Source organism: Quercus lobata, chromosome 8, assembly GCF_001633185.2.
Source record: "Quercus lobata isolate SW786 chromosome 8, ValleyOak3.0 Primary Assembly, whole genome shotgun sequence".
NCBI classification, from domain to species: domain Eukaryota; kingdom Viridiplantae; phylum Streptophyta; class Magnoliopsida; order Fagales; family Fagaceae; genus Quercus; species Quercus lobata.
Window position 1 is genome coordinate 4724458 of NC_044911.1, and position 23209 is coordinate 4747666.

General features: G+C 36.1%; 2 protein-coding genes across 2 annotated transcripts; one reads left to right on the forward strand and one right to left on the reverse strand.

The window, feature by feature from the left end:
* Positions 1-10956: 10956 nt before the first annotated feature.
* Positions 10957-12902, reverse strand: LOC115957636. The gene is made up of 2 exons (XM_031075929.1): positions 12803-12902; positions 10957-11535 (listed from the first exon to the last, which is right to left on the reverse strand). Exons 1-2 carry the CDS (start codon positions 12828-12830, stop codon positions 11189-11191), a joined length of 375 nt encoding a protein of 124 aa, XP_030931789.1. The 5' UTR covers positions 12831-12902; the 3' UTR covers positions 10957-11188.
* A 302-nt stretch (positions 12903-13204) lies between these two features.
* LOC115957415 (mitochondrial import inner membrane translocase subunit TIM50) lies at positions 13205-20240 on the forward strand. The gene is made up of 10 exons (XM_031075650.1): positions 13205-13608; positions 14589-14677; positions 14944-14980; positions 16147-16208; positions 16312-16425; positions 16734-16838; positions 16955-17053; positions 18613-18772; positions 18904-19006; positions 19145-20240. Exons 1-10 carry the CDS (start codon positions 13296-13298, stop codon positions 19188-19190), a joined length of 1128 nt encoding a protein of 375 aa, XP_030931510.1. The 5' UTR covers positions 13205-13295; the 3' UTR covers positions 19191-20240.
* Positions 20241-23209: the final 2969 nt, after the last annotated feature.

The window sequence follows — 23209 nt, forward strand, 5'->3', positions numbered from 1 at the left end:
TCCGACGGCTCATTTGATAAGGTGGAGAAGTGGAATGGACGCCTCTTTTTTCTTCAGATTCTTTGGGAAGGTTGAATGCATTTAATGCCATCCGTTCTGCTCTTCCTATAAGAAGGCAAGTAGGAGGCCATCACTTTCGTACTAACTCCCTTCTATTCTTCTGAGATCGCAACAAATGATGAAGAAATCATGCCCCTCCTCTAGACACCATATTCTGATAAAACTTGAAATGGCTCGATCAGGACAAGGGTGGCGCAGACTTAAGATCTGTCTCGCCTCTCTTTCAGCCAAAATCCGAAGCAGGGACTCGTCGTGTCGAACTCTCGGCGTGACTGAGTCGAGAACAACCAAGACCAGCACCACCCGGCTCCTCATGAGCATACCTAATATGGCACCAACGTGTTAGGAGTCAGGGCTGAGGCAGGGGCTAAGTGCTTCTGCTTCTCCCTCTTTTGCTCCTTGGTGCCCTCCTCCGCTTTCCTCTTATAGTCTTCCCAGCACCAGTTCCGTCTTGGTGCCTTCCCTTTTCCCTCTTTTGCTCCTTTTCTTTCTTTTCATCCCTTCTCTCTTCTTCTCCTCCTTCTTTACTCATGTCCTCCATCTTCCTCCTTCATCTCCTCCATCTTCTTCATTGATTTCTTCCTTACTATTTCCTTCTCCTTCAATTCTTCTTCCTTCTCCTTCAATTCTTCTTCCTTGTTCTTCATCCTTTTCCGAAGAAGGTTCTTGTCATGATATGAGCAATGTTGAGGCAGAGACTGAAGAGACCTTGAAGATGAGTTTTAGAAGAAGCCTGACTGTTTACTTCTCTGTACTGCGAGTGTTATCGTTGCTTCAGCAGTTCTCCTTTTGTATAGGCTTGTTTGAGCCCTTTTTCGTACATTGTAATAATCTCTTATATTAATAAAAGTGTTTATTATTTCATTTTGCATATTCTGTTTATGTTTTTGTATATTGGTAAATGCTGCTCGGCTCAATGAGAAAGTATCTAAACCGATGACAACTAAGACCAAAATACTTGATAATAAAAAGATGTTGCCATAACTCTAATATAAGTGTTTGGCCCAATAAGGCCGACCAGTGAAAAGTAATAATTACCCATGCTGGCCGAGGAGAGAACTGGAGGTTTGATGCCGTGCTTGGGTCCGAGGACCAGACAAGGCCTTAACTCTATCCAAAACTCGTAATAATAATAGTTTTTATACTTGGTTTCCCCATAGGCTTGGGTCCGAGGACCAGACAAGGCCTTAACTCTATCCAAAACTCGTAATAATAATAGTTTTTATACTTGGTTTCCCCATAGGCTTGAGTCCGAGGACCATGCAAGGCCTTGGTTCAGTCCAAAACTCGTAATAATAATAGTTTTTATATTTGGTTTTCCCATAGGCTTGAGTCCGAGGACCATGCAAGGCCTTGGTTCAGTCCAAAACTCGTAATAATACTAGTTTTTATATTTGGTTTTCCCATAGGCTTGAGTCCGAGGACCATGCAAGGCCTTGGTTCAGTCCAAACCTTGTAATAATAATAGTTTTTATATTTGGTTTTCCCATAGGCTTGAGTCCGAGGACCATGCAAGGCCTTGGTTCAGTCCAAAACTTGTAATAATAATAGTTTTTATACCTGGTTTCCCCATAGGCTTGAGTCCGAGGACCATGCAAGGCCTTGGTTCTGTTTTATTCCCTCTCCTTAGGTATCCCGTACGTGGCCGGGCAGGAGGTTGTCCTCGGCATTAGTTACTACCCGGCGTGGGCCGTAGTCCATGGGCTATCATGTAGCAAGGGCATGGGCCGCGAATTTACTAGGCCCACAGATCAGGAGATATTTCCAGTCTTTGGCCACGCGGTACTTTTGGGTGTCCCGATGTTCGAGGTGCACCTCCACGAGGCTCCTTTAGTTTTGTCGTTGCAGAGGTTTGTTGGAAGTCGAGCTGGAGACGTTTTGTCTGTAGCGTTCCTTGGGAAGCTGCGCTAATTAAATGCCACCACCCTATCTCCTCAAATAAATAAGAGAGCAAGTTTCTTTGCCTAGGCACCAGCTCCTTAGTCTCCTCCTTCAGCTTCCTCCCGCAGCAAGTCATGTTTGAGACGAGGGTCGGGGAAGAAAAACTCTCTCCGCCGCAAAGGCGCCACGTTCTCCTCAAGCTCAGAAGAGTGATATACGGGCAACGAAGGCATAGATTCAAAGAAATATTTCCTTATGACAGAGGGGAGAGGGTGTTTCCCACGCTTTTAGTCAAAATCCGAAGCAGGTTCTGGTCATGCCAGATTTTTGGTATGTCCGAAGAAGGAATTTCCACCATCAGCACTGTCTACCTTGCAGCCGGCAAATTTCTGCGGGGGCTTCCCAACTTTCGGCTCCCTGCATCTTCTTTGTAGATGGTGTTAGCCTGAGGTCAGGTTCTTTTGCTGCCTGAGTTTCGGGCACGTGAAAGCGTTGAGGATGAAACGAGGTTTTGAGGCAGCAGCCAACCTCTCCTCTGTGCTACCTGCGTCCTCCCCACTGCGGCGTGAGGCTCAAGTTGGGCTCCTTTGCTGCCGGAGCTATGGGCATGCGAAAGCATGGGGGAAGGGACAAGGCCTCGAAGCAGTAGCCCACGTCTCGTCTGTGCTACCTCCTCGGCCTTCTCTTGCTTCCTTGTAACCTTCCTTTCTATCATGTAGCAAGTTTTATCACAAGTTGATTTCAGCTTTTTGTTGTATGCTGTACTGTTTCTTTATTCTAATAAGAAAGGAAATTTTGCCTACTTATTTTGAATACTACTCTTTTTGCAACATTATTTTGTGGAAGGGTGTGCTCCCTGTGTCTGTTTCTTCAATGATACTTAGAGCAGGAAGTTTTGAAACATAATCCAATCAATTCTAATGTACCAACACTACCAAACATTACGGCGATAACTCATAGCAAGTTTAACTCAGGAAACTAGCAAAAATAACAATTGAATATTCTGTGATAAGTATGAGAGTACCGTCCGAAGAGTTGACGGAGGGTAAAGAACTCAAATTGTTTCTCAGGTGACGTATTGCCCTACGTCGCATCGATTCCCTTGGTGCTGCAGATCTAAGAGCAGACTTGCGAATCCCCGCAGTTTGGGAACTGACCCAATGGCGAGTGGAGAGCTTTCCTCAGATGAATCCAAATTCTACGTAATGTAGTTTTTCCTTACGAATAGTTGGTTTTCCCATAGGTTTGAGTCCGAGGACCATACAAGACCTTGGTTCCGTCCAAAACTTGTGATGTTTATCTCTTGTACTTGGTTTCCCCATAGGTTTGAGTCCGTGGACCGTGCAAGACCTTGGTTCTGTCCAAAACTTTTGATTTTCATCTCTTATACTTGGTTTCCCCATAGGTTTGAGTCCGAGGACCATGCAAGACCTTGGTTCTGTCCAAAGCTTGTGAGATTTGTTTTTTTTGTGCTTGGTTTCCCCACAGGCTTGAGTCCGTGGACCATGCAAGACCTTGGTTCTGTCCAAAGCTTTTGATTTTCATCTCTTATACTCGGTTTCCCCATAGGTTTGAGTCCGAGAACCATGCAAGACCTTGGTTCTGTCCAAAGCTTACGAGATTTACTTTTTTGTGTCTGGTTTCCCCACAGGCTTGAGTCCGTGGACCATGCAAGGCCTTGGTTCTGTCCAAAACTTTTGGTTTTCATCTCTTGTACTTGGTTTCCCCATAGGTTTGAGTCCGAGGACCATGCAAGACCTTGGTTCTGTCCAAAACTTACGAGATTTATTTTTTTGTGTTTGGTTTCCCCACAGGCTTGAGTCCGTGGACCATGCAAGGCCTTGGTTCTGTCCAAAACTTTTGGTTTTCATCTCTTGTACTTGGTTTCCCCATAGGTTTGAGTCCGAGGACCATGCAAGACCTTGGTTCTGTCCAAAACTTACGAGATTTATTTTTTGTGTTTGGTTTCCCCACAGGCTTGAGTCCGTGGACCATGCAAGGCCTTGGTTCTGTCCAAAACTTTTGATTTTCATCTCTTGTACTTGGTTTCCCCATAGGTTTGAGTCCGAGGACCATGCAAGACCTTGGTTCTGTCCAAAACTTACGAGATTTATTTTTGTGTGTTTGGTTTCCCCACAGGCTTGAGTCCGTGGACCATGCAAGGCCTTGGTTCTGTCCAAAACTTTTGATTTTCATCTCTTGTACTTGGTTTCCCCATAGGTTTGAGTCCGAGGACCATGCAAGACCTTGGTTCTGTCCAAAACTACGAGATTTATTTTTTTTGTGTTTGGTTTCCCCATAGGCTTGAGTCCGTGGACCATGCAAGGCCTTGGTTCTGTCCAAAACTTTTGGTTTTCATCTCTTGTACTTGGTTTCCCCATAGGTTTGAGTCCGAGGACCATGCAAGACCTTGGTTCTGTCCAAAACTTACGAGATTTATTTTTTTTTGTGTTTGGTTTCCCCATAGGCTTGAGTCCGTGGACCATGCAAGGCCTTGGTTCTGTCCAAAACTTTTGGTTTTCATCTCTTGTACTTGGTTTCCCCATAGGTTTGAGTCCGAGGACCATGCAAGACCTTGGTTCTGTCCAAAACTTACGAGATTTATTTTTTTGTGTTTGGTTTCCCCACAGGCTTGAGTCCGTGGACCATGCAAGGCCTTGGTTCTGTCCAAAACTTTTGATTTCCATCTCCTGTACTTGGTTTCCCCATAGGTTTGAGTCCGAGGACCATGCAAGACCTTGGTTCTGTCCAAAACTTACGAGATTTATTTTTTTGTGTTTGGTTTCCCCACAGGCTTGAGTCCGTGGACCATGCAAGGCCTTGGTTCTGTCCAAAACTTTTGGTTTTCATCTCTTGTACTTGGTTTCCCCATAGGTTTGAGTCCGAGGACCATGCAAGACCTTGGTTCTGTCCAAAACTTACGAGATTTATTTTTGGTATTTGTTTGTTTTTCGGATGTAAGCCCCTAGATCAGGGCGGGGAGAGCCGGCTTGAGGCCAAGAGCCCCTAGGGCTGCCTACGCCATGGGCGCTGCAAGGAGTAGCCCCTAGCAGAAGTTTATGTCGGAACAACAGCTGCACGTCAAAGGAGACGGAGGAAGCTCCGTGAATTTTTGCTTAGTAGAGAGTTGACTCCACCGCCACCTGCGCCAAGCGCGCATGCTTCCCACAGACGGCGCCAATTGTAAGGACACGATTCCTGCGCGGCCCAGTGACATTTTTGGGTTCACGCGGGAGAGATCCCTCACAATACGATTTGTAGAGAGTGGGCTTGAAAAGCTTGGGCTTGGTCACGGGGGGACGGTCCGGTCTGGATTTCAGAAAGATCCCTGTGGAAAATGGACTGGGCCTAAACGTTTAAAGCCCCGCCATGCTGCCACTTCTGAGAATGGGCTCCTCGGACTTGATCCGAGGACCCTTGTGGTCCTTTCCGGCTGTCCAACGGAGGACTTTCTCTGTTCTGTGCATGGATCGTTCCGGCGATCTTCTTCATGAAGTCTCCTTTTTTCCCCCCCCCCGCTAGATTCACTTACTTCTCCTTTTATACTAGTGTGCGTTCGATGTCCTTCGTCCACGTGTAGGGTCAGTCTTTACAAATACTGACATTGGTCCCATCAGTCTAATCCCGGAATTGTTGGGGATGACTTGATAAAGCTGTAGAGTACGGTTCTGTCAGGCATTGGGCCTTATCCAGAAGGGTATTTAGGGTAATCGCCCCAAGGTATTTTGGATTTCCTTACGAATTTATCCCTTTATTCTGGGCGGATTATGGGCCTGCCGAGGACTAGACTGTCCTCGGCTGCCTCCCAAAAATTGGTCCGTGCTCGGCGTCATGGAGCTTGGGCCACAGTTCTCCTCGGATTGGGCCATCGGACTCTCTAAGGGCAAATGGGCCTGGTCCACGAATTGCTGGGCCCCACACATATAGTCATTGAAAACGCTTTTTTTTTTAAGTTTATTATCCACTATTTTTGTGAAAAATATAATTAAGTTTCTTTAGTTTTTTTTTTCTTTAATTAAGTAAATCTTAATTTTTGCATAATTTGCATAAATATTTGTTTAAATTTTTTTTAAATATATATTCAATAATTTTCTTGTGGTTTTCATGATTCCCTTAGCCTCTCAAGTCAATCATGTTAGTTATCTTAGACTAATTTCCTTAGAATGCTAACCTCACTAAGGCAATTGACATTCTTGCTTGAAATTGACATCAAATTTACTAATCACACATTTTCTCATGACCATCCTATAAATTAAAAAAAGATAAGTATTTTTTACTAGATGTCCATAGCATATTTTTATCATTCTTAAACATATTAATGTTCACAACTCAACTATTTATATAAATACAATATGATTTTAAATTTTGTAATTATAAACAGGTATTTTCAATATTTTTAATATTTATATCCAAATAATCATTAATGAAATTTAATTTCATATTATAAATAATAATTAAATTATCTTTAATTTTACGGTTTCTATCTGTCAAAAATAAAATGTTTGTTTTAGTAGATAGTATAATAATAATTATATTTATTTTTAGTTTAAGGCTTATGAATTCAATAAATAAAATTTTTTTGAGCAATTCAATAATTATATTTTAATAAACCTAAACTATGTGTATCTATTTGTTTCCAACTACTACATCATTAATTGTACATATTAGAAAAAAAAAAGTATATATATATATATATTAATAAAAAAAGAATGATATATATATATATATATATGCATATGTTTATACATAATTAACATGGTATGTTTATACTTATATTATGTTTTCATTTGCAAAATCCAACACTTTTAATTATTTTATTCTTGCGATTATATTTTTATTAAATTTTTGGATCATAAAATCTAACAAATTAACGAAAAAATAAAAACTTTTAAAGACATTAGTTTGGCCATGTGGCTCAAAGATAACTAACAATGCCCTCGAGTAGGCCTTTAAGGCTTGTTTCTAAGAAAAGCATTGTGGGTTAACTTCTTTTCCATTGTGGTATGGGTCATTGATCATATGGGTTTTTCCTTTCTTTATAACAGGCATTATTCCCTAAAAAAAATCTCTTATTCATCTTATGGTGCAACTTTGACTTTATTGTGTTAATGTTTATCATTAAGGATAGGTTTGATATACTGTAATAGACATTGTAATTTAATAACAATTCATTACTAATTACCATTTGATTGTTAAAATTTTTGTTTTATTAAAAGGAATATTTATTTCTCGAGAATAGGTGAATATTTATTCTTTAACACTCTGTTTGTTTCATTGACATTTTACGTATTTTACTATGTTTGTTTCACTATAAAATTTGGTAAAATATTTACATTTTACAAAAACGCATGGTAGCTTTACCCCCAGCCCCCATCTAATGCCTAAGCCAGCAATCCTACAGACTAGGCTTCTAGTCTGGTGGTTAGGAAACTGTAAACACCAATTTTGGTGGTTGTGCTTGAAAAATTATTTGTCACACCAAACACTTGAAAGTCTTTTACTAAAAATGTTTTCAAATGTAAAATGTTACTAAAAGCATTTTACATTTGAAAGATTTTACAACAAAAAAAAAAAAACAAAAAACAAAAAACAAAAAACAAAAACAAAAACAAAAACAAAAGGAGTCTAAAATGGAGAATAATTATTTCTTACCAAAATGGTCATAAACTCATAATCACTATTCCTTAATCCAAGCAAAACAACTCTCTCTCATGAACAAGGATGTGAAAATATATGCTAGATGACATTTTCATTTTTTTAATAAAAAGAATGGAATATTTCTTTAATACACTTTAGTTTTGTATATAAGTATCCAAGGTTATTTTTATACTATTCTGTTTATATATACAGTAAGATGTTATCAATTTTCAATATTTATGAAGATTTTAATTTAGGAAAAAAAATTAATTAAAATGGTATTTTAAAGAAATTGATTAAAATATGATGTCATTCTATCATCTTCTCCTAGCAGAGCATTAAACAAATGAATAAGAATATTTATTCCATTTCAACTTCTTGTATTCTTTGCAAATAGTTAAACATGCCTTCATAAGTTTCTCATGAAACAAATGTTGCTACTAGATTGGTACTTAGTTTTGTGAATAGATGCAGCTCTTCAGAAATCAAATGACAACCTTTTTTGAATAGAGCCCTTTTGAAAACTGCTGTAAAAAGTCCAACAAAAATGAAAATATTTTTGCACAAGAGGGAGGGATGCTTAATGTTAGAATATAGATGTCATATATTTATTATTTACACAACCATAGCAAATGTCTTTTAATAACTACTATAATTATTAAATAATTCCTATTTAGAATAAAATAAAAAAGAGCAAAAAAATTAAATTTTTGCTGCATTATATGGATTACCAAATAATTAGTTCTTAATAAATGATGCCATTATTACCAAAACAAATATATGTATATATAAAAAATATATATATGATAAAGTTTAGCTACAAAATTGGTTTTAGCCTTAAGGTATAACATTACTCAATATCTTTTTATTAGATGTGAATTTTGACAAATCCAAGTGATACCATAAGGGGGGCAGAAGTGCACAATAGATTAAGATATTTAAAGTAAAATACTTGAAGGAGCCAGTCAGAGGTCCTAGAAAAATATCAGTAATAGGGCCAAATTGTGTCCACCAAAGGATGAACCACAAAGGAAGCTGAGAATTGAAATCTTTATCAAACTTAACAAACTAAGAGTGGGTCATAGTAGCATCTTGGTGTAGCATGAACTTGAACCATGCAGGAATATAATCATGGTATGAATATGAAATAGTTGAACCAAGTAAAGGTTTTGTAGAAGCAGGGCGGAGTCTCCATTTTTCTTAAGTAACAACATTGAGGATGAAAACACTATGGTAAATAATTTTTGATTTATCAATCTTATCAGGTATGGATTTGATAAAGACCGATTTTTCATGAAACATGATAGCTGAGTAACAATTTAAATTTTTACCATTTTGTTCAAGTATCTAGTGGAAGTACAGGGAAAAATAATCTGTAGCAAATTTAAGAGGGTCTTTGATCATGGCTCTGTTGGGTTCTATGGAAAACAGGTTTTGGAAGTATTGTTTTTTAATATATTGAGAAGCATTGGAGTTTTTGGAGAAAGTGGCTTTGGACCTTCTACTTGCCATTGTGGCACTGAAGGAATTGGACCTTTAATAGGGGAAGTAGGTTCTTGTTTAACAAGTTATTTAGTAGTATTTGTACTAGGATGTTTGTCTTTGGACCTTCTACTTGCCATTGTGGCACTGGAGGAATTCATGGGTAAGAAATTTAGGTATAGCATTTTAAAAATCTTTAATATATTCAATATCAAAATAAAAATAAATAAATAAATAAAAAAACTTAAAATAGCTTGCCATCGAGCAAAAATATGTTTTGAAGCAATATTTTCAACATTTTTTTTCTATAACATATTTAGCACTTTTGCAATCAATGTGTAACAAAAACTTTCAATTTAGCAAATCACTTTGAAATTTGGAGATGCATAGCACTATAGATAAAATTTCTTTTTTATAGTACTATAATTTATTTGTGCAATATTCCAAACTCTTAAATGGAAACGAACAATTTGTTCGGTTGAGTCTGGTGAAATAAGTTGTTTCAAAATACCTCCATGACCAATGTAAGAGGCATTAGTTTCAACAATTTTGAAAGCATTAACAATAGGGATACCAAGACAAGGCAAAGTTTTAACATGAGATTTAATTTGTTTAACAAGAGAAGTATGAGTATCAAACAAGGGAGGAGGATTATTCTTTAATCAATCAAAGAGAGGTTTATATTATTTCCTCAAGTCCTTATAAAACTCAACAATGTAGTTCAAAGACCCAAGGAATCTTTGTAATTGCGTTTTATTAATAATGACATTAGGAAATTTATCAGCAAACTAAATGGCTCTGTCAATGGGACAAATTTGTCCTTTAGAAATGTTATAGCCAAGGAAACGAACCTTTGTTTGAAATAGTTTGATTTTCTTTGTAGACACAACAAGACCATTATGTTTGATGATATCAAGAAATGTATATAAATGTTTCCAATGTTCATTAATGGATTTGGAATAGACAAGGACATCATCAATGTAAACAATGGTGAAATGACTGAAGGAGATATCATTCATAATGTTCTAGAATTCACTAGGGGCATTCTTAAGGCCAAAAGGCATAACATTCTACTCATAATGTCCAAAGGGAGTGGTGAAAGCAGTTTTGTACATATCAGTTTCACATATTTGGACTTGCCAAAACCCAGATTTCATATCGAATTTAGAGAATATGACAGCATCACTTAACCTATGTACAAGGTCATTCTTATTGGGGATAGGATACCTAATCCATTCTGAAACTTTGTTCAAAGGTTTGTAATTGATAACTAGACAAGGAGCCCCTCTTTCAATTCCAACATTTTTTTGAACATAGAAGGCAAAATAAGACCAAGGGAATTTGCTATTCCTAATTAGTTTTTTAGCAAGCAAATCATGAATTTCCTTTTTACAAAATTCAACAGTTTTAGTATTCATTTGAATGGGACGAGCTTAGTAGGAATGTTCTTTTCATTAAAATCTTTAACATAAGATAAATTAATAATATGCTTTTTCCTATGCCAAAAAGTGTTGGGAATATAAGAACAAACATCATTAATCAATACCTTATGAAAATTATCAATTTTGGATTGTAATAATTTATTGGAAAGTTGTTTAGCAATCTTCTTATATCTAACTTCTTGCTTAAGAAAACTTAGACGTTTGGTTTTAGCATAAATCAGGTTTAAAGAATCATCAAAATCAATTTCAAATTTTATATATATATATATAGCCCACTGTTCACTTAGTCTAATACATAAATAAAAAATAAAAATGATACATCTAGATTGACAAAATTCTTCTAAAAAAAATTTGACAAAAAAGTTACAATATGAAATCTGATTTTAATATTTCTAACTACTACTGTAATATCCAAAGCATTGAATGGTCGTTTAGCATCAAAATTGCACGCCAATTATACGTATAAGGTAACTTCTGAATTCTGATCCCAGCTTAGAATACATACTTAAAGAGCCGAAGTACAACAAATTCCAGAGTTAACCACCTACAGACTATGCTACAAAATCCCTCAAAAAATAAATTTATAACATATGAAGCCTAATTGTAGAACAGATAACAATCACTGTCATCTTTTAGTCGTAGCATATTGAATTCTAATATCATTAATGAAAGATAGATAACTAAAGCTAATTTGGCCAGACAAATGTTCCAATGGCAAATGACCTCTTTGCATCAAGAGCACCCTTAACAGTAAGTCCATATTCTTTGAGAACCATGTCCAACTTCCAGTTCTCCATCTTTTCATAATCTTCCTTTGTGTACCTTGGGTAATGAAGAGGCATTTCAAACCCATTTGCAGAGTCTTCCTTGCTAACTATAATCTGGGCAATCCCTTCTTCCTTCGAGTCTTTTGATTGAGTCTGCCCTTCATCTGAGCTTGCTGATATGTGGTTGCACTGCATGCTACCATTGTCCACAAGCCCCAATACTTGTGTAAATGCATAGCTTATAAACCATTTCAAAGAAGTCATCCCTAATGTCAAAAAAGAGATTAAAAATTAATCAAAATAACTCAAGGAGCTTTTAAGAGGAAAGTGTTCATAACAAGCTAGAGAAACCTACTGCTAGCATGAATATTTATAGGTGGCTAATCAAGAACATGGTCTACAAACTACAATAGATGCATCAATTATGTGAAGGCCTTGAAAAAAATATCTTTGTTGCAACTTGCAAGAGGTATCTTTACCGTGGAGGCAAGTTCAAGCCATTGTCATATTAATTGCAGTAGTTGCTAGTCGCTTTTGATCTTTGAAATCACAACCACATATTGAGGCTAACAAAATGCTAGGATATTTTAGCTATTGAGATGGTTTTCAAATATAGTTGCTTCGAGAGGCTTCACATTATGGATTTTGAAGGTATTATAAAATACAGGTGCTGGTATGAGCAAGCTATTTAAGTGATGTGATAGAGGAAAAATTGAAGCCTAGAATGGATGGTTCTTTAAGATGCGCCAATCAAAAAGTTATGATGATTTCTAGTGAGGAAATTTAGATAAATAAAGAAGTGATAATTGTGGGAGAAAGAACTAGAGTACACTACTAGAAAACCATAGGTGGATTTATTATTTAGGCATTGTTGATAGATTTTGATTGCGAAATGATATGCCTCATGTCTTTTCAATTATTAAATGCAAGTTATGGTAGCTTTGTTTGTGGAACGATTGATAAGAAAATTCTCAGTAAAGTGCATAATAATAAATTCTGAATAGTTTTTGATCAATTTAGAATTCTAATTTGTAAAATTCAAAATTAGAGTTATTTCTTTCATATAGTTGCAGTGGAGATGTTAAAGTGTTGGGCTAAAATGTAGCTTTTGATTTTTGAAATTTGGTTCATGTTCTTTTCCATTCTCAAATCTAAAAGTTAAAATTCATGTTGAAGGAAAAAAAAAAAAATTTTGAAATTAGAACCGACTTTATATAGGCCCTCCATTAAAAAAAAAAAAAAAAAAAAAAAACTTTATATTGGCCCCTTCTTGATGAATTCCTTGGACCGCCTTGAAGTTTGTCCAAGCTCTAAACTCTTTCAACAAGCCTAGTTCCTATATATGGTCCCAAAATATTTGCCTTTTTATCAGTGAAAAACTACAGAAATGCATGTAAAACAATTGCAAACAAATCATGCATTTAACTCTAACCCAGATTCAATTCTAAAAATCAAATAGAATCAAGAATTAAAGGGCATCATTGAAAAGCAAAAAGAATTTAAAAAAAAAAAAAAAAGATTCGAAAGTTATACCTGTGTCCATGTAATGTAGAAGTTCCATATTGTTTATCACTCTTGACACAAGGTTGTTTGTGTCAAGAGTGATTTGAGAGATTAGTGAGATCCTGAGAATTAAGCACCTAAAATAGAATACACCCTTTTATTTATAGTCCTACAAATATGGAATTCAATTAAAAAAAGAAAAGAAAAAAACCTAGTTTGGGGGTTAAGAAATCGAATATTCTATATAGAGGTACATATAACCGTCCGTAAACCCAGCAGCAAATAATTGAAGTCGGCGGAAACAGGAAAAGACCAGAACCAAACAAAAACAAACAGTGAAATTCTAAATTCGAAAATTCTACTCTCGACTAGAACAATCTAAAACCGACTTCCAAACACACCTCCTCAAAACCCTCCAAAACCCCCAAATTCCCAAACACCCCCCATTCTCTCTCTCTGAGCCAAAAACCCTAGCTGAACCCTCGAAATCCCCCAAATTCGAAACCCTAGGAAATTTCAACCAATGTCGTCGGCATTGATTCTCAGATCCCGCCTGGCCTCCTCGTTGTCGAAACGGTACATTCGCTTTCTCAGCTCCGACGTCGTTTCGGGGGCTCCCAAAGAGCCGTTGGCGCCTTCTTCTGCTTCCGTTGCCGCTGCTACTTCTACGGCTTCTTCTAGTGCTGGGAATGGTGGTGAAGGTGCGGGTGCTGGTGTTGTTGCTGATCAAGCTCCTGTAGAGTCTTCGAGCAACAGTAAAGGTTGGAGGTTTCTCAAGTACGGTCTCATCGGAGCTCTCACCGGCGGCACCGCCACCGCCGGCTACGCCTCCTACGGTTCGTTTTTTTTTTTTTTGGATTATACGGTGTCGTTTTAGTGTCTTCTAAGTTTACGTTTTTGTTTGTTACTATTGTTAGAAAATGGTTTAATTAAGTTGTAAATTAGATTTAGTGCTAAGGTGTTGTTTGTAGTGTTGGATGAAAAGAATTGAGAAAAATGGTTATTGGATAATGGGGGTGTGGTTTTGATGCCCAAAAGGATTGTTTGGTTGGGCTTCTTTTTTTTTTGGGAAGTAAAGGTTTTTGCTTTGCCTTGGCTCTGGGTTTTCTTTTTTCTTTTATTTTATTCTGATTTAGAGAAATGCTTAAGATGAAAAATGATTAATTAAAGAATGGAGGAGTTGTTTTAGTCCCAAAATGGTTGTTTGGTTTGTGATTTTGTTAATTTTAGAAATAAAGATTTTGGTTATGGTTTTGGTTTGGGGGAGTTAGGGAATGCTAATAATGTAGTGGCTTTTTTTTTTTTTTTTTTAGTGAGAAGTGATTTGGGTTTTGAATGAAAAAGAGCATGAAATGATGATTAGATAATGGGGGTGTCATTTGGATCCCAAAAGGGTTGTTTGTTTGTTTTTGTTGCTTTTGGAAGTAAAGATTTTTGCTTTGGTTTTGGGTTAAAGAGCTAGGAAATGCTTCAAGGATGCGGAAAGTACATAGTCCCAGTTATTAGAGATGTTTACTAGTTCTTTGTTTGATTGGTCTTGCACATGGGGGTCCACTAATAGTACCTTAGTTGTGGAATTCGCAGATGTAGCCTTTTTGCACAATTTTCTTTTTGTTGTTGTGATTCTTTAGATTTCATTGTGTCCATTGTAAATGAAGTAGGTTGTTTTTTTTTTTTTTTTTTTTTTTTTTTTTTTTTTTAAAGCGATTATTACTTATAAAAAAGAGCCGGTAAATGCTAAATATGTAGTGGGGTCCATTCATTTGTTGATGAACGAGATAATGAGAAGTGTGAGATTGTTGGGTTTATTACGCAGCATACACTACGGATGAAATAGATGAGAAGACAAAGGCATTACGGGCATCAGCAAATTTGTCCGTCGCAGAGGATGCGCCTACTGTTGAAGTAAGTATCTCATGAGTGCTTTGTCCCTTGAAATTGGGTAGCTTCACCATTTACCTATAAAAAAATATATATATATATATATATTATTAGAATATTTTACCTATAAAAAAAAAAAAAAAAAAAAAAAAAATTGGCTAGCTTCACCATTTGCCTGTGGGTGTGTTCGTTTGGATGCCTGTGCTTATGAGGTTGTTGGGTTCTAGTGTTTACAATTTTACGTGAGATATCAGAGAGTGAAATTTTGTCATCATCTTTTTATTGTGCAGAAATTTCAAAATTTGCTGTACTCTGCTGCAATGACAGGTAGGGTCCCTGAACTACTTTTCAGTTTGTGTCACTTTCAGATTATTACTTCTTCTCCTTGTGTTATGTTTATGTACTCCTCTAGCTGAGGTTTATGTTCTTTTCTGTTATGTTGTCTGTCACTGGATGAGTTAGTTTTCAGATCATGCTGCCAGGAATGTGTTGCTTGATTTATTTGTTCCCTCTCTCTCTCTCTCTCTCTCTCTCTCTCTCTCTCTCTCATTTTGATTTTGATGGAATAATTCAATTTAGTGCTCTTTGATTCTCTCTTAATAGATTATATTTAATCATTTTATATTATTATTTAAAATTTAATGGTATTGTTTTAGGATAGATGCACTTATACATTTATAAGCTTAAGATATATTTAGAACAACAAGGTATAAAGATTCTGTGTAGATGATCTCCACTGTCAATAGTCAACTTTTCTTAGCAGTGGCAGAAGCAGCAACAGCAGGAATGCTAGTTTTCTTGTAGGTTTTTGTCATTTGCTATGTTGCGAGATATACTACATTTGCATGTAGTAGCTTAGCTGGTTGTCTGGGTATGCTTTGCTACCATTGTATCCATAGCAAATGTCAGCCTGTTGAAATTTTGTCAGGTGAATTGGTTACAGTTCTTTCTCACATTAGAGGAGTCTATTTTCTGTGAAAAGGCAAGATTTTTGTGTGGATATTTAACATTTTTGTGGGATTGGAAACTTATTTCATATTTTTTTGTTTTTGTTTTAAAGCTATGAGAAAATCAGTAAACGTCATGTTGACAACAATGATGTTACAGAAGAGTATATTCAGCATGTTGTAGGCACCATTTCGTTGTGAGTATAGCTCCCACCCCAAAAAAAAGGGGAGAGAGAGAGAGAGAGGAAAATCCTATGAGCTAGATGCATTATATCAATGATAATTAGGGGCCTAATTAGCTTCTTCTTTGTCTACTTTAATACCAAGTTAAGAATCCATATGGAACGAATTGAAGTAAATATCACATGCTGTATGCCTATTCCTACATTGTGAAACTCGATAGAGTTAAGTTGACACTTTTCACTAGTTGGTTTTGAGACTGCAGGACATGAATGAAGACTATATTGATTGATTTTGAATGCTGAATCTGTCTGATTATAGCTTAGGTTTGTCTCTGATTGATTCCTTTTATCTCTAACATCTCAGTGCCTGCTAAAGCAACTGAACTTTACCTGGACCTGAGGAGGCTAGTTGAAGAGCAAGTTCAGGTTTGTGCCTGGTTTTCATATGTGACTTTGGTCTTGCACATCTTATTCTCATTCTTTTTGTTTCCCTTATTATTAACCACAAATTCTTCTTACTCCTTTACAGGGTTTTTCGGAACCGTATGCAGAAAAGCTTCTTCCTGATTTGCATCCCGCAGAGCAACATGTTTTTACTCTTGTTCTAGATCTACAAGAGACCCTAATTCATTATGATTGGACGGTGAGGCCAGTAACCTTTTTATTTTTTATTTTTTAAATTTTTTCTTAAAAAAAATGGAAGCTCTTCAAGAAACCATTAAGATGGGTTGGCACTATCTTAAAATTCTTTGATAGTTTTAGTTTACTCTGAATGCAATGTCATGATTCATGAGTTTTTTTTTTTTTTTTTTTTTCCATTTTAGCCATATCTCTTTGTATTATATAAGTGCCTCAGCTCTTAAAATCCTTCTCATACTCAATTATGTATAAAAGATTTGTTTGTTAAGTTGCTTAATGCTTATAAGAATTTTATCTTTGTGGTATGTAAAGCGAGAGAAAGGCTGGCAAACTTTCAAAAGACCCGGAGTTGATGCTTTCTTGGAACATCTGGCTCAGTTCTATGAAATTGTTGTGTATTCTGATGAGCAGAGTATGGTAATCTGATTATTCATTCCCTATTGTTGGTCATTACACTGCTCCTGTTATTAATCATTACCATTATTTCTTCTCAAAATATAATTATTTATCCTGCTTTCTATGGGTATGTGCAGTTTGTAGACCCTGTTGTTGAAAGGCTGGATCCCAAGCATTGCATACGATATAGGCTATCTAAGGCTGCTACTAAGTACCAGAATGGGAAGCATTACAGAGTATGGCATTTTCAGCTTTTTGCCTATTTCCTCTTATTTGAAATTATTTGTTTGGAATTTTCAGCTTTTTTCCTATTTCCTCTTATTTTTATACTAAGTTTTTTTCTTTTTCCTTTTTTTTTTTTTTTTTTTTTTTGGGGGGGGGGGGGGGGGGTGTGTTGTGAGAGGAGGGAGTTGGGTCGAACCTGTGACACACAAACTGGGTTTGTGGGTAGGTGCCAATTGAGCTACAAGCCTATTGGCTCTTTTTTCCTTTTTATTTGTTTCATTGGAAGTGAAAACTTCCTCTCAACATGTAATCATGGTTAGCCATGAGATATTATATATCACTTAAACAAATTGTAACTGATGAAAAATGAGTAATTCATAGCTTGTTAGTTGTATATTGTCATCAATACAGTTTCTGGCGTTGAAAGTTTGACTTGATAATGCCTGGTGCTGGGCCTGGTTTTTGTCATGCATATGATATAACCTGGGCCTCTGCCATTTCAATTGGCTGCAACCTTAATAACTTAATTATGAGCCAAATTGGATTGCCATGTAATCAAATTTCTCCCCTTGATTTATCTCAATCATCTTGCTTAACCATGTGACCACTTCATTTCTTTGAACATTAAATTTGGATCTCTCTCTGTATTTCTAGAGTTGCCTATTGCTGCCATGTGGATGGCAGAGTTGAATATTAGGAGAGGTGAGTAGGTTTGGTCTTGTAACTTCAATTGCCTTCACCCTTCAACCTTCTCTCCCTCTTTCAAGTGCACAAGGTAATTATTACATTAGGATTTAACATATAGTTCGGTGGCTTGAACTCTCAAATTCTCATATTGTGTTACTAGGGAGGTCCTCAGATGTCAATAGATCAATAATTATCAATTCAAATTCAATTTGTCATAATCTATCAATACTAGACATAAAAGTATAGTTGCAAACACAGGTGATTTACAAGTCCTAGTAAATGCTTTTGGTTATATGGGTCCTTACAGCTGCAGGGGTAGATTTATGCCAGCTGCTTGTAGTTGGCCTTGGTAAGACGGTTATATACATGTGCAGACCTTTTGAAGCTTAGACTTGTGATGATTTTTTGAGTGATAGCTGTATATAGGTTGGAGGTCAAGATTTCATCTGTGAAAGAAGATGAACTAGGGTTAAGTTTTAACTTAGGGTCTGTTTGGGAACAACTTATTTAGTTGAAACTGAAAACTTTTTACAGAAAAGTACTGTAGATAAAACTAAAAGTTAGTTGAAATAGTACAGTGGGACCCATGAATAATACCCAAAAATGTAAGGAGACTCATGAATAGTAGCAAAAATAAGCTACGTAGTAAAAGAAACAGCCCAATATAAACTTATCACAAATGCAACCTTAGTTTTTTAGTTTTTTTTTTTAAAGCAAAATGATTGCAAAAATCGAATATAACATTCATATGGAATTAATTAATAACTAATCCATTGTGTATATTATACTTATAGAGAATCACATTAAGCAGTGAATCAATATTCATTCTGATGCTAGACTAGATAGAGAAATGCAGATGATAAGATGTAATTGCTCTTGGTAGGATCTTTCAAAACTTAACAGAAATCCTGCGAAGATTCTGTATTTGAGTGGCCATGCACTGGAAGGTTGCCTTCAACATGAGAACTGTGTTCCTATTAAGCCATGGAAGAAGAATGATGCAGATGATACAGCTCTTTTGGACTTTATACCATTTCTTGAATGTAAGCATTCTTCAATTTCTGTAATTATAATATATAATGAGACACTCTTATAGTGATTTTCATTATCATGTTTGTTGAATAAACCACTGACCTTGTGAAAATGCATCACCACCTGGTTGGTTTGTGTGCAGTTGTTGCCCGTACCAGTCCATCTGATATCAGACAAGTACTGGCATCTTATCAAGGGTGTGAAATCCCATCAGAATTCATTAGGCGTTCTAAAGACTATCAGAGGTGAAAAGTCATCCTTTTTTCATTTTCTTTTTTTTGGGGGGAGGGGGTGTTCACAGAGAGAATTTTTTAGCTTGATCTGATAATAAAAGTTATCTGATATTCACTTATGATGCAAATGATATGTTAATGGTCATGCAGGCGAATGCAAGAACAGAAACAGCAGGGTCGTTTCTGGAAACGTTGAGGCCAGGATAATGTAAAAACAGGTGAAGGAGAAACTGTAGGACTGGATTCCTGTTTGGGGTAAGAAGAAAAGTATAAGGCACTGTTATTGAAGGTATCAAGCAAATTTTCTTGCAAACCAAAGCCATTTCAGCCAATGATTTTGAACTGCATCATATAAATTCTGACTAGAGACTACGTATTTTTGTTTCACCGTAGTTGACCTCACATTTTTTGCATCTATATTTCTGTTCCTTGTGGGGAAACAGAATTTTGGCTTACAGCAATTGAAGTTTCTACTTGTTCATAAGGTTAACCTGCAGAAGAAGAGGGTTGTAATTTAGTTGCTTGAAAAACGTGGTTTCTATTTACGATGCCTGCCAGCAACAAGAATACCCCGAACATTTTTTACAGAAATCAACATTGTTTGATGAATTTTACCTATTTGGTATGCATATTATTTTTGTTTGACTGGAACCAAGGGATGATCATGGTGAGCACCACTTCTATAGGTCATATGAAAGATGAGTGCCAACTATATATTGATTTAATGTAATTATTTACTGGATTGGAGCCAAGATATGATCATAATGAGCACCAACTTTATAGGTCATATGAATAATGAGCTCTAACTTTGTAGGTCATGATTGAAACTCTTTTTTGATGCCCTATTGGGTCTTCAATCCCACTAATTATCATATGCATGGCGGACTTCATGTTGGGAGAGGCTTGTTGCATTTATCGGTAATAGGAGATACCATCTACACAATATGAGAGGGAGGATGCATATGCCGGAGTAATAAAATATCTTCTCACTCACTCCATGCTGTCTGGTTGGTTTAGATTCTCTTTCTTTCTGGTTATGCCACTCTTTCTCCACATGTTAAAGGCTAATAGTTACTGTCCGAGACGACTTGAGATGTTACACTACATGTCTCTTTGGACCAAGGAAACCCAGCTTTGGGGCAAAGTTATTGGATGTGGGTTCCATATTGGAATACTTTGTACCTATCAAAAAAATGTATGGGGCTTGGTTTGATGAATTTTCCAACAAATTCCTAGTAGTTTTCTACGAGCCTGACATGCTGCATGTGAATATTTGAATTTCCGAAGCCAAAACAATAACATTATTAACAACAAAATAGTCCCAAAACTATAGGGTCGGTTATGAATCTTTACAAACTAGTCGAAATCTTTTACATGTGCGAAATATTTTTTTAAAAGGGTTATTTTTACTTTGCTAACATAAGGATTGAATTCGAGTCGTCTAATTTGATTTGAAAAAGTTATAATTTGCCAACAATATGAGGTTTTTGTTTTGCTTTTTGAGTCTAATTTTCCAAAAAACGTGTTCCAAATTTCTTGTGAATAGTACCAATATAAAATTGTATCACAACGAATATGATTCTCCAAGGGGCACTGAAAATTGGTGTAGTATCATAGCAATAGTCGATGATGTAATAGCATTTCACAATAATAAAAATCTTTCGGACTTAGCTATTAAACCGTAGATCCAAAATGGTCTGACTGAATTTATTTTATCAGTGAGCAACAAGAAGCTCTTATTTCTTAAACATTGTCCCCTAATCCTTTAGTGCATTTTAAAATTTTAATGTTGAGAGGGAACTGATGACGATCGCCCATTGTGAGAGAAATTATGGAGGATAAATCCCATCGATCCGTGTTAAGTGCATGTGCTCACCTGACAGCAGCCCCTTGTACGAGATTTATAAACTGCCATGGTTTTTATTGAGTTGCCATAGTCTTTGTTGAAAAGGCAAAAAATTAGTATTTATGTACATCAATTTTGTACTCTAACCGGATATGCAAATAGATTGCCCAATATATATGGTTTCAAACCTTTTTGTGAACTAGTACAGACATATGTATGAGCATAAAAAAATATTGATTGTTATCATATGTTTAGGATACCTGTTTGTTATTAAGTACATGTTTATGTATTTTAACAGGAACTATGTTGAACTTCAGTTTTTTTTTTTTTTTTTTTTGAGAAACAGTTGAACTTCATTTGTTAATAAATAATAAGTGTGAATTGATACTCCTATAGTTTGATTTTTCAAGAAAAAGTTTCTAAATTCATTGGAATGATAGTTGAATTTCATTTGTTAAAACATTCAAGCAATTGGTTTGTTGTTTAAAATTTATTATTATTTACCTTTTGGTAATAAAAAGTAAAAAAGAAAAATTTGGCCTAATATTTATTTGTCATTTTTTTCATCTATACTGGATCCAATGCCAAATCTTTGATTTATATTATGTCTGTATTTGTACAGTAATTTTCAGTCCTATTTTTGTCATAATCAATCGTTACTTCTAATACTATTTATAATAATGTTTATATATAAGAAATGTCTATTGCACACACTCACTTACACATACACTACACATTGTGTTTTGAACAAAGAACATAACTTGAACTTACGATTTTCAACATAGAAATTGTGACTTCTATGCAAAAGTGGTGAGCGTCCGAAATAGACATTGCTCATAAATTTATTACAAAGAACTATGACGATTGATGAGGGAGCTTGAAGAAAAAAAAAAGGTTTTAATAAAATTTTCAAGACATCAAGTTTTGTACCATTATTAATACTTGTCAAATGCAACCATGTACTGTATAATATGAAGAAGTGAATTAAAGGAGTGGGATAGAGGCATGAGGCATCACATAGTGGGGAAAAGCATTTCCTCTTTGAGTTTGGAGATGTGGTGGATATGGAGGGTATGGGTAGGGAGAAAATCCCAATGAGAATGTTAGGTAAGTTTGACACAAGACCAACAGGGAAAACACAAAGGAGAAGAGACATATGAGTTGAGATCAGTGTTGGAGGTTGTGATCTAATCTCGCCAATAACAATGAGTTGTCTAAGTTTAAACTGTCGAGAAATTCGGAACCTTTGGTCAATTCAAGCACTTTGCCACCTGGTAATGATTGAAGTGCCTCAACTCTTGTTTATGAGAGAGACAAGAGAAATGCCTTCATAGTTTGACAGAGTTCGTTACAATATGGGTTTTCATAACGCTTTCGCAATGTCATAATAACAATCATGACCCACATTGGATTGCCATATAATCAAATATCCGTCATTTTGGATTTTGGTTAACCATGTCATTTATTGGAACATTACTTTTGTATATCTCTCTGTACTTCTATGCCTGGTTTCAACATGATTAACATGGTTATTCTTGGTGAGCTATTAAATTGCGGAATAGTAGTGTTAAAGGACAGAATGAAATGGTCATGAACCTCTGGGAGTTGCCTATTGAGGTCATGTAGATGGCAGAGTTGAACATCAGGAGAGGTGAGTAGTTTAGTCTTGCAATTTAAATTGCCTTAACGCCCCAACCTTTTCTCCCTTTCTTCAAGTGCACAAGGTAATCAGTACATCAGATTAATTTCCAGATATCATTTCTTGCTAACATATAGGTGGGTGGCTTGAACTATCAACCTCTCGCAAATGTGTCACTAGGGACGTCCTCAGATGTCAATAGATCATCAATTATCACTTTAAATTCCATTGTGATAATCTTTCAATACTAGACTTGAAAGTATTGCAAATGCAGGTGATTTACAAGTTCTAAAGACTATCAGAAGTAAAAGGTTACCCTTTTTGGGGGGTGGGGGAGGTAGGATTTTTTAGCATGATCAGCAGGTTAAAAGTTTTCTGATTTCCACTGAGGATGCAAACGACGTGTTACTGGTCAAGCAGGCAAATGCAAGATCAAAAACAGCACAGACATTTCTGGAGAAGTTGAGGCCTGGATAATGTAAAAAAAAGAGAAGGGAATTGTAGGACTGGATTACAATTTGAGGTAAAAAGAAAAGTACTGATGTAAAAGGTAACATGAAAATTTTCTTGCAAACAAAAGCCATTTCAGCCAATGATTTTGAACTGCATCATATAAATTCTGACGAGAGAGTATGTAATTTTGTTTCAAGGTAGTTGACTCACATTTTTTTTGCATCTATATTCCTATTCCTTGTGGGAAAACAGAATTTTAGCTTACAGCAATTGAAGT

What these genes read in the sequence shown, in the direction of transcription:
- LOC115957636 (XM_031075929.1), bottom strand. Translation starts at nt 12,830, where the DNA reads ATGGAACTTCTACATTACATGGACACAG. An exon ending in TCTACATTACATGGACACAG is followed by an intron (nt 11,536 to 12,802) that starts GTATAACTTTCG and finishes TTTTGACATTAG; the next exon opens with GGATGACTTCTTTGAAATGG.
- LOC115957415 (XM_031075650.1), top strand. Translation starts at nt 13,296, where the DNA reads ATGTCGTCGGCATTGATTCTCAGATCCCGCCTGGCCTCCTCGTTGTCG. An exon ending in AGGATGCGCCTACTGTTGAA is followed by an intron (nt 14,678 to 14,943) that starts GTAAGTATCTCA and finishes TTTATTGTGCAG; the next exon opens with AAATTTCAAAATTTGCTGTA. An exon ending in CGTTCTAAAGACTATCAGAG is followed by an intron (nt 19,007 to 19,144) that starts GTGAAAAGTCAT and finishes ATGGTCATGCAG; the next exon opens with GCGAATGCAAGAACAGAAAC.